This window comes from Canis lupus, chromosome 12, assembly GCF_011100685.1.
Source record: "Canis lupus familiaris isolate Mischka breed German Shepherd chromosome 12, alternate assembly UU_Cfam_GSD_1.0, whole genome shotgun sequence".
Classification (NCBI taxonomy): Eukaryota; Metazoa; Chordata; class Mammalia; order Carnivora; family Canidae; genus Canis; species Canis lupus.
In genome coordinates this window covers 6,198,307-6,209,421 of record NC_049233.1, presented here as the reverse complement: position 1 = coordinate 6,209,421, position 11,115 = coordinate 6,198,307, and the positions used below count along the sequence as shown (strand labels likewise).

The window sequence follows — 11,115 nt, the reverse complement described above, 5'->3', positions numbered from 1 at the left end:
TTCTTTTTGGCATGACGAGAATGTTCTAAAATTGTGCTGATGGTTGCACCACCCTGTGAATATACTAAAAACCATTGGGTGGTACACTTTAACTGGGTGGATTTTATATGAGTTACATCTGAATTTATATTATGTCTTAATACATTGTATCACACACACACACACACACACACACACACACACACACACATTAGCACACGGTCTGACTTGCATGCTTCCTGTTTAACTGCTCCCGCTCCAGCTTTGGCCTGTAGACAGTCGCTCTGACCCTCCCCACCGGCCCCATCTGGGTCCCAAGCCGTCCTCCGTTACTTGCTGCTGCTAGCCACACACACACACACACACACACACACACACACACACACACACTTTCCTCCCCTGCAGCACTGCACAATCCAGTTGTGCTCCCCTGGGGGAGTGTGCCTGGGACTCCAGAAGCCTTTTTCAGCATTCCTCAAAGCACCCAGGGCTGGCAAAGCCTTTTGACCTTGTGTACCAGATGGGCCCGAGCCGCAGCACCCCGTAAAGAGGCTGTAGCCACTCCCTGACTTGGTCTAAAACCCAACTAGCCTCGGCCAGTGACTCCTGGAGCTGGCTGGGTCAGCCCTGGGCCCTTCCTCCTTCCTGCTGGCCACCTGAAAGTTTGAGTTAGGGGGCGGGGGGATACCTGGGTGGCTCAGCGATTTAGCGTCTGCCTTCAGCCCAGGGCGTGATCCTGGGGTCCTGGGATTGGGTCCTGCATCGGGCTCCCTGCATGGAGCCTGCTTCTCCCTCGGCCTGTGTCTCTGCCTTTCTTTCTCTCTCCTCTGTGTCTCTCATGAATAAATAAATAAAATCTTAAAAAGAGTTGGGGAGGGGGCCAGGTTATAGAAAGGAAAAGAAAGGTGCCCCCAAAGGACTAGATGGTGTGGGGTGGGGAGGGGACAGGTGCTGGGGCCTGGGAGGGGAGCCTCTTCAGGACTCTCAGAGACCCTCCTTCGCCCTCCGCCCCGCATAAGCACAGACACTCGGTACTCTTACACAGGCTTTTATTCGGGAGTCCGGGGGCGGGGGGAGGGGGGAGGCTTCCCTTCCCGGTCTCTGCCTATCATGGAACCCCATTCAGATGAGCTTGTCCTTCATCTGCCCTTCACAACTCCACCTCCCCAGCTACATCTGCAAGTAGGGGGAAGGGGCACTCAGGGAGAGCCCCCTATCTGCAGTGGCAGTCCATCCAGGTAGCCAGGGATCTCCCCTGAATCTCCACCTACACCCTAAGATTAAGACTGGAGGGGCAGGAGGCGCTCCGGCTGGCACCCTGAGCTCATAGCCAGCCAGGCCTCATGCCCCCAAGGTGTTTGAGGATGAGGCAGGTGTCCTGCAGCCTTTCCCTTTCAGAGCACCTTCAGCCAAGAAGCATCTTGTTTGTGGGGTGAGGGGCAGTGTGGGGGAGATGGCAGGAGGACTGCTGACCTCTTCAGCCTGGGAAGGCAGGAGGTATTCCTGGGAATAGCCCCAGACTCAGATGGCTGAAGGAAGAAGCCAGGGACCTAGGAGGGGTCAAGGGGTTTCTGGGAAGCGCTGAGATCCGTTCCTGGAAGAGCAGAACCATGGCCACCAGGACACTGGAGAATGAGCACAAGCAGCCACAGGATCACTGCTCAGAACAATCTGCAGCTAGCTGAGGGGTGGACCTCCATAGGGACAGAGGCACTCCTGAGCCAGTGCCAGGAGTCGGGCTTATAGAGGCCTCCTGGGGCACAGGTCACTTGCCTGGAGTCCGGCCGGAAGCTGGGGTCAAGGGGGGCTACTGGGCCACAGAGCAGGACCTGCCCAGGAAACTGTGGCCTCTTACTTGGAGAAAGACAATGCAGTGTGGGCATAAGGCCAGGGTCTCCCCACAGGCCTTGCCTTTGAGTGGTGACCCCTTCAGAAGATTCCAGCCAGCACGAGGGGAAGCAGTAGCAGCAGTCCCAGAAGGGGGCCCCAGATATGACCAGGGCCCTGGTTCAGCCCTGACTTGATGCTAGGTTTTTCAGGGCCCTCTGCACCTGTGGGGAGGGAGAGGCTTTGTCTCAGCCTGGACAAGGCTATGCCTGACCTCCCACCCTCCCTGCCAGGGGTGCAAGTGGGGTCCAGCAGCCGGGGAGGAAGCTCTTACTCAGAGGGTGCATGCCCCGCTGTGCGCATAACCTATGCTGGGGGCTGGGTGCTGACATTCTGGAGACAAGGAGGGAAGGTGGGACCAACACTACAGGCCTTACCTGGCAGCGATGACTGCAGGGCCAGGGTACGTGTGGCTTTAGCGCTGGCAGAGGTATTGGGGGAGTTGGACAGGGACTTGGAGGAGGTGTGCCCCATGTGGTCCCATGTGGCCAGCAGCTCACCTGTCTTGTCCTGGCCTGGAAAAACTGAAGCCAAGACCTCACTGGAAGGAGATAACTTTGCCTCAGCCTTGCCCACCTTCTGGGACTGGGGTAGTGGCTCCCGTGTCCCTCTCAAGAACATCTTGGGGTGTGGAGAACTCTCTGGGCTCTTGGAAGTCATTCTTGTCCTGCTGGCCTCTTTGTCTGCCAATTTGGAGATGGGCTCATGGGTTGATTTGGGGGAGGTAGCTGGCCCCTCATCCAAGGAGAACAGGCTGTGAGACACCAACAAGGAAGGGGTCTCAGTCGTTAAGGAAGGTGGAGCCTCCCTTGCGGTGGAGGGGGGCTCCTCCGTTGCTACGGAAGATGGGGCCTTGGTTTCTACAGCAGGTAGAGCCTTGGTTTCCAGGGAGCCTGAGGCCTCTGTTACCAAGGAGGCTGGAGTTTCTGTTGCCAGGGAAGAAGGGATACGGCTTTTGCCAGAGCCTGAAGCTTCAGTTGCCAGGGAGGATGGGGCCTCGGTTACCAGGCCAGGCAAATCCTGAGCCTCTTCCCGGCCCGCGACGGGTTCTGACAAGAAACAAGGCCCGCGTTAGTGCTGTGGCAGGACCCCACATCCCTGCCCCACCACAGTCACGGTGAGCGACCAAATGTCCTGTGATCTCTCTCTCACACACACACGCTCTCCAGCGAATCTGTCCTTCATTGATAGTAAGTTTTATTTTATTTTAGCTTTATAACAGTGTCCCCTCCATCCACCTCCGTGTCCAACTCTGCCTCTCTCCGCACTCACACAACCACTTGTTCAGGGGACTCTCCAGCTAGCTGTGTGTCCCTAATGCGTCGCCCTGGCCACGCCCACCATAGGCACCGCCACCTCGGGGACCCTTTCCTCGAACTCAAGCTCAGGAGCCCACCCCCCTCCTGTCCTCCACCCTCCCCTGGGAGAGCTGAAATCCAGTCACTTTGAATGACAGGGCGCCGAAGTGACTGCAAGGCAGGCAAAGTGGGCTCTGGAAGCCCGATAGGGCGGGCCCACCACGGTCCCCAGGTCCCCGGAGGTGGTGTCCTGCCCGGGCACCGCTGGGGACTCCACCGAGGCTCTAGGACCACCCAGCCCCATCCCTGGCCGCCCCTTCCTGCTTCTCCCCACCCCAGGCCAACTCACCGCAGAGGGAGCTCTCGCAGCGGTAGCCGGATGGACAGAGGGAACACGGAGTGCCTTCCTCGTAGGGTTTCTTTCCCTTCACATTCCCCCTGTGGGAGGCGAGGATGATGCTGGGGGCCAGGGCGGTCCCTGCAAACCTGAGTCCCTATCCCTCATACACACACCTAGGCCTGAAGTACCCCGGGTCTTACTTTCTCCCACTAGCTTGCTGGGTTCCCACCAGTGCCCTCACAGCTCCCCCAAGGGTATGGGGTATAGGCCCAAATTGGCCCCCTCCCACATTCTTAGGCTGCCCAACTCAACCGTCCCCTTGGCTCTGCCCATCCTCTATCCCAGAGGCTCCCTGGGCACTCACGGAGGCTCATAGTTGCAAACCAGCAAATGGATGTTGGTCTCCTCGACACCCTGGAGCTTCTCACAGAAATGGGAGCCACAGCCAATCCTCTCTGTCTTGGCCCAGACCACCTGAAGAAGGGCAAACCCAACAATTTAGCCTGGGTGGGATGCCAGTAGCTAGTGTCTGTCTACACCAGTCTTCTATGGATGAGGAGAAGAAGATCTCTACAACCTGTCAGATCCAAGTCTCTAAGGACACACAGCTTCAGGATAAAACTCTAAACAGGGAGTTTTGTAGGAATTTGTCCTGAACCACATACACTGTTTCACCAGGCCTTTCTCTGAAAAAACTTCATTTTGTATATACCCTCATGAACTCCTCCTGTGTGTTTTTTTCTTTGCAACTTCCTGTGCACTTTAAACAAGGAGTATATCCCAAAGGAATGAATCTCAAATGGGAGAATCTTAGATATCAGCAACAAACAAAATCCAAGAAAGAGAATGGAAAGAGCCATCTTGGATGTAGAAATTCCTCCCCAAAGCACAAGTGAGTGCTTGTGAGGATCTGTTCTGCTCTAAGTCTGGGTCTCCTAGCTGCTAGAAGGAATTCTGTCTTAAGTGTAAAATTTTAGAAGTCCAAACAATCTTTGTGCACCACCATGGGCTGAGATCAGCAGCCTCCCCTTGCTATTTGCAGGCCCTGGTCTGTTTAGGAGACACTCAAACAGAGGCTAGTTTTTGTTGTGAGATCTGACTCTGGTTATTAATTCTGCACATAGCCCCCAGGACTGGTGGTTTTTCTGTTTAAGTTAGCTGAGGACAGCAGTGGTGAGCATCTCATAGGCAGAAATGCCCCCAGAGTACATGTGCACTCAGCCCTGGAGGACACTGGGGTGGGAGTGGGCCAGACCCACTCCTGCTGGGCACTTACAGCAATCGTAGCAGGAGGAAATGTGTGTGTGCATGTGTGTGTGTGTGTGTGTTAGGGGTAGGGGGGTAAAGTGAGATGTGGCAGGGTACAGAGGGAAGAGGACAGGGAGGGCTACTGGGCCCTCACAACTTCTTCATCTGGGTGGGTGATGTTGGGATTTTATTCTTGAAAGATTAGCACTAAAAATACCACTCAAAAAAAGCACTGGAAAGTGGAATTGGTGAATATGAGGGGGAAGAAGGTTGAGCTTCCTTTTCTTTTTGTAAGAGAATTGTCATGCTACTGTTTGAACAATAAGCACTGGGTGGAGAAGAACATGAATTCAATAACACTAATGTTAATTCCCCTACACACCCATACACACTTGCACCCAACATCTCTTATCTGGAAATGCAAACGTTCAAAATGCAGTGAGAACACTTACATAAGCAAAAAGTGGCTGGGAAGGGCAGGAAATGCTCTCAAGGTCTCCCTGAAACCTTTATACAGTGACCATTTGTTCTTATTTTACACATGGTTTTGTTGCCTTTTTTTTTTTTTTTAAGATTTTTATTTATTTGAGAGAGAGAGAGAGAGCATGCGCAGGAGGGAGGGGTAGAGGGACAGGGACAAGCAGACTCCCCACTGAGCAGAGAGCTTTGATGCCAGGACTGGATCCCAGGGCCCTGGCACCATGACCTGAGCAGAGGCAGACCCTTAAGCCACTCAGCCACCCAGGCGCCCTCACACATAGTTTGTAAAAGAGGAAGAAGGTTAAACACACGCAGTGGTGCTTGCTCATCGGTCCCTGGCTGATTAGAAGCAGCACCCCAGACGCCATGAGAGATGACAAAAGAGGGACAGTGAGAGAAGCCAGAAGCCCTGCCGGACCTGGGCCAGAGGACGGGACCGCTCAGAGGTTGGCCAGGATTGCCCGGGACAATAATTACGGCCCCCGAAACTGGCTCTGCGACACCTCACTTAGGTCCCCTCTGTACGAGGAGGCCCAGAAGGCCACCTAGGTTTTCAAACGATCGTGGTTCTTCAAGAGTTAACTGGAGATGGTTTGGGCTGAGTCCGAGAAGCAGACTTCCTCAGAGGCCTGCACAACACATGCGCACCGTGGAAAGACTTCCACGGAGGGTCTTGTGGGCTTAGAGTCCTGGGGAGGGAGAGGCGGCCCCCCTCGGCCCTCCGCCCCGCCCCCCGCCCCTCCGCCCCGCCCCCGGCCCCGCCCCCTGCTCATACGGCCCCGCCCCCTCGCCATGTAGCCCCGCCCAGTGCTCTGGGGCCTCGCACCTGCGTGTAGTGGCCGCACATCTGGCCCTGGTCGCAGGTGGCGGCGCTGAGGTTGTAGTGCTCGCGCTCGTGGTGCCACTCCTCCATGGCCAGCGGCACGTCCAAGCCGTGGCCCGTGATGGCGAACAGGTTTTCGCCGCGCCTCCCGCGCTCCTTGTTGTGGCCCCACACGCACTGCTTCGCGTAGGCCTTGGCGAAGGCGGCCAGCTCCTCGTTCCACCTCTGCGGGGCGGGTCGAGGAGGAAGGTGAGGAACGCCTTGGGCTCCGTGGAGGCAGCGGGGGGGGGACGTGGGGATGCCCACAACTCTGGGGTCAGAGAAGAAGGTTGGAGGTGTCCTGGGGGCCTCTGCAGGCGGAGCCCTCCCCTCCCTCGGGGTGACCCAGGCCGTGACCAGGAACAGTTCTGTGCTCCTGGTGGGCTTCTGTGGGGAGGTGGGAGGCTGCCTCGCCGGGCCATGGAGTTAGCCAAACTTGGGACCATTTACCAGCTATGTGGTTTCAGACAGATTGCCTCATCTTCCTAAACTTGCATGGGGCTTTGGGAAGAATAAGTGAGTTGATGTTTGTAATGGTGTTATTATTAATTAATATTAATATCCTTCTATGTGAACGGAGGACGGCTGTGCCCTGCTTACCTCCCACGGCTGCCCGACTGCTCTGAAGACCACAGGATGTCCAGTAAGGTGTTCAAGGGCTGCATTATTTATTCCACCACCCTCCACCCTCTTACCCAGGCATCATAAGTAAGAGGGGGTCAGCACTCCCCTCTCAGGTCCCACTCTCCCCTTGGGGTTGCCCAGCCTCCATGGCTTTACCAGCTCCAGACTTCCCTCCCAAGTGCTCTCAACCCTTGTCAACCTATTAAGCGTCTCCATGTGACCCTCACTGAGAGGCCTATTTTCAGAACTTTGGTGTCTCCAGGAGCTATCAGATCCCAAAAGCACCGTTCTCCCGGGGCGGGGGGGGGGGGGGGGGGGGACCTGAGGTGAGGCAGCTGGAGGGGGCATTTTAGGTTAAGGGACCCCTGAGGTTCTCTGTGTCCCTGGCTGGGAGGACAGGCCCAGTGTGGGTGGAAAGAGCGATTAACAAAGGATTGAGGAGAAAGGTCTGGATCCCATTAAACTTTGTCCTTGGCCTCTCCTAGAAATGGATGCCTGGCGGCAACTCTTGCTCCACCCTCTGGGGGCCCAGCCAGCTGTGGGAGCCAGACAGCCTATAAAGTGCCAAGAGCTTGGGTGACCCTGAGAGGAGGGGATTGTGTGGCTCCTCACCCACACAAGGCTCTCAGGAGCAGCTGCCTGGGGTGGGGATGAGAACACAGGGCTGGGACAGCCCCATTTTGTGACTATGGGTGAATCCCTTTCCTTCCCTGGGTGTTTTTGTCCCAAATCACTGGTCCCTGAGGTTGTCTCAAACTCTGGCAGTAAGGGGAGCTGGGGAGTGAGAAGTGGCAGGGTGTAGGGGACCGGGATCAGGGTTTCTGGGATGACCTGCGGGACCTCAGACTGAATAGTCAGCTCCTTCAGGGTAAGACAGTGATGTGGCCCCAGTGTCTGGCACAGTGCTGGCGCATAGCAGGTGCTCAGTAGACATTTGTCAGCTGTTGATGACTGGCTCTGTTTTAAGTGGTCTCCCTACGGAGGCTGGCTGTGATTCCTATTCTGCCTGGATGTGTGGAATCTCACCAGTAGAGTCATTCCTATGGGTCTCAAGGCTTCTCAGTCTTCCCGAGACCCCTGTGGATTTTTGAGTCCTGGCATCCACCCACACTGGCCACATGGTCACCATCTGAAAACAAGTCTATTCATTCATTTACTCATTCACTCATGCAACAGTCTGGGGGCCCTGTGCCAGCCTGGAGGTGAAGCCCAAGTTCACATTGTCATAAACGATTGGGCTACCACATGGTAAATGACAGACTCGCAATGGGTCATGAAGAGGCACCAAGGAGGGTCATTTAGCCCAACCTGAGGGTGGGAAGGAGACACTAAGCTAAGGGTTAGAACTGAGGCATTGGTCAGGTGGAGAGGGGAGGACATCCTGGACAGAAGCCATAGCATGAGCAAAGGTGTAGAGGTGAGAAACACCATCTTAGCTGGGGAAGGATAAGCTGTTGAGGTAACTGAGGGAGAAACGGAGCAGGAGAGGAAGCTGGCGGTGTAAGCAGGGCCCCGGACACACAGAGCCTTCTCAGGAGCTGGTGCTTTATCCTGAGGCAGTCAGGAGCCATTGGGAGCTGTTGAAAGGTACTGAACAAGGTCAAGACCATGTGTTGGATTATTCATTCTGGCAACGGAGGCCAGAGCCTGGCGAAGCAGGTAGAGGCTCTTCTAGGAGTCTTGAGAGAAGTCTTGAAAGACTGGACCAGGGTTGTACCAAGGGAGCAGGATGTGGGAGTAGGAGTCAAGGAAGATCGAACCTTCTGGGAGGTAAAAGTGGTGACAATTAGATGTGGAAACTACAAGAGAGAAAAGAGTCCACGAGAACTGCCACCTGCCTCACCCTGGACCCGTTCCCTCTTTTGTTAATCACATACTTACTGAGCACTTACTATGTGTCACACATGTTCTAAGCGCTTTCTACATATTCATTCAGTCCTCCCAACCATCCTACAGGGGAGTTGCTATGTTGTCATCATCTTCAATTTACAGATGAGGAAGCTGAGGCACAGAGAAGTTAAGTAACTTAGCCAAGGTCACAGAGCTAATAAATGGCAGAATTAAGATTTGAGAGAAGCCATCTGGCTCCAGAGTTTCAGCATTTACCATTCCTGAGATTGAGCCTGAGCCTTGTTCCAAATTTATCCTGGTGTCCCAGCCCCTGACCTCCTCCCATCACTTCCCACCAGACAGCAGCATAACCCCTGAATATCCAAACTGCTTCCCAGAATGTTGTCCCTCCACCAAGGTCCACCTCTGTCCACAGAGCAGCTCCTGGGTGATTAGCCCCCAGCCTCAGCCAACAAATCTGTAGGGCATCAGGGATCTACAAATGGGGAAACTAAGGCTAAGTGGGTTCCAAGCCTCAATCAGGGAGCTACTGGCAGAGCTTATCTTTTGTCTGTAGTTCCTGGTTGAGCTGTGTGCATTTCTAGGGGACTTCCTGGATCTTTGTCATCCTGTCTGACCCTGAAGGTAGGGATCATTAGTCTCAAGAGATAGGTCAGGAAATGGAAGCCTTTGAAGGTAAAGGACCCACCCCTAGTACTTTGCCAGATGGAACAAAGCTATAAGAACTCCAGTCCCCAGACCCTCAGGCTCACTGCTCTGTTTCCCAGGTGTGAACTTGCTCTGAGGCATGAGCTATGGGGTCCCTGGACATTGCTCATGAACCTTCCAGAGCACCTGAGGGTGGCCAGAGAGGATGGGCCTGCTTGGTCCTCAGGGAGAGCAGGAAGGAGGTGAATTTCCGGCTTTATCTCTTTTCATCTTGAGCATTAACATCTTGCCCCTAATTCTACCATCAAATAATTCTCCCTTTCGACAGGTAACCACCACCCCAAATCTGGCTTTCCATCCCAAATCTGGTTTCCATCATCTATAGGCATGTCCCTGTGTGTTTACTACATCTGCATGTGTCCCCACCAGTATACAATAGTATTTTTTTTTACATTTTTAAACCTTATGTAAATATGCCCTACTGTATATATATATTGAGATTTCCTTCCCCACCCCTATCAGTGTTATATCTGTGAGATTCAGTGTCCATGTTGATATATAGGTAGCTCTAATGAAGAAGATGAGAAACTGATGGTCCTTATTAGGTTAAAGGAGTCACCCCAAATCGCAGGTCTTGCGGTGTGACCGAGACAGAATGTGAACTGTGTGATGCAGAGCCCTCTCCGCTGCTGGCTCCTGTTCTCACCCACCTCCTTAGTACATCCCTCCTACCCTAGTGCTGGGTGGGACCCATCCTGCTGCCTGCGTTTCCTCTTCTCATTGACTTGGAAGGCATCTGAAAGACCAGACCGTTTTCACCCAGGTGTTAGGAACTTGTGTTCCCCCTATCACGGGCACCTGGATTTTAGGAAGGGGTCACTGGAGTGGGAATCTGGGTGTCTCAGGCCTGGCTCTACCAGCTGAGGGACTTGAAAGCCCCTGAGGGACCAGCAAGTCCCTCTGAGCCTCAGTTTCCTGATCTGTTTAATGGGACTACTTCTGGGGACCTGTGAATTATATAATATGTCTCTGTCACTGACCAGAGACATGAGTCTCTGAGGTAGCTTCAACTCAGGGGTGGGAGGGATTGGGGGGCCTGGCCCCAGCACCCCTCAGTCCTGGCAGGTGAGTGTCCCTGGCCACACTTACCATTTGCAGCATATCAGCCGCAGGTGGGGATGCCTGGGACCGGTAGAGGTTGTGCAGCTCCACCATTGCACGTTTCTCATCTTCAGTGAGGGCGCCAGCAGGGCCCACGGTGGCCGCCAGCAGCAGCAGCAGCAGCAGCAGCAGATCACAGGAGCTGTGCATGGTGGCCAGTCCTCTCAGCCTCTCCCGGCCAGGGGTCTGGCAGCTGGATTTAAAGTCCTTCCCACACAAGCACCACCCTGGCTGGGGCGGCGGGAGGGGCTGTCTGCAGGCCTGGCCCAGCTCACACAATGTCTCCAGGAGGGCTGGGTGCTTGGGTCCTGACCAGAGTTGAGTTCGCTCCCAGCATTTATCTCCCCTCAGAGTCCTTGGCAAAAGCCTTCTTTCTCTTGGTAACGGGGGCTCAGGCCAAGTGCTGTGTGTGTTCTGCAGTCCTCCCGAGTGGTGGACAGGTCCTCAGGGGCAAAATATAGTAACCCAGGTCACACCCACTGGGTGCTGAGGACAAGTAAGAGGACGGGAACCACGTGGACCCTGCCCCTGAGGACTGGGCAGGATAAAGAAGCTGTAGTTGGCTTATGGGAGGACAGAGGAAGACAAGATGTATTTTGTAAAAAAGATGGGCCAGCCAAAACTTGAATCCTGGTTCTGCTCCTTTGCTGGCTATGTTTTTGGCAGTTTTCTTAATCAGATCAGTGGCAATAATAGTACCTACCTCATGGTGCTGGAAGGAAGATTAAATGAGATCA

General features: G+C 54.5%; 1 protein-coding gene across 2 annotated transcripts; it reads right to left on the bottom strand.

Annotated features, from left to right (window-relative positions):
• Positions 1-1,011: 1,011 nt before the first annotated feature.
• PI16 (peptidase inhibitor 16) lies at positions 1,012-10,786 on the bottom strand. Of its 2 annotated transcripts, none has more exons than XM_038553904.1 (6): positions 10,367-10,786; positions 6,059-6,280; positions 3,869-3,978; positions 3,514-3,602; positions 2,367-2,915; positions 1,012-2,030 (listed from the first exon to the last, which is right to left on the bottom strand). In XM_038553904.1, the coding sequence occupies exons 1-6, from the start codon at positions 10,526-10,528 to the stop codon at positions 1,909-1,911; spliced, it is 1,254 nt and encodes a 417-aa protein (XP_038409832.1). In that variant the 5' UTR covers positions 10,529-10,786; the 3' UTR covers positions 1,012-1,908. The 2 variants fall into 2 exon arrangements, with proteins under 2 accessions (XP_038409832.1, XP_038409831.1); XM_038553903.1 differs by having other exon boundaries at positions 2,244-2,915; positions 10,367-10,586.
• Between the last annotated feature and the right edge of the window lie 329 nt (positions 10,787-11,115).

Bases quoted from the DNA above. Each gene is read 5' to 3' on its own strand.
- PI16 (XM_038553903.1), bottom strand. From the start codon at position 10,528: ATGCACAGCTCCTGTGATCTGCTGCTGCTGCTGCTGCTGCTGCTGGCG. The intron at 3,603-3,868 runs GTGAGTGCCCAG...CGCCTCCCACAG, and splicing joins GTTTGCAACTATGAGCCTCC to GGGGAATGTGAAGGGAAAGA. The intron at 2,916-3,513 runs GTGAGTTGGCCT...GTTTCTTGTCAG, and splicing joins CTGCGAGAGCTCCCTCTGCG to AACCCGTCGCGGGCCGGGAA.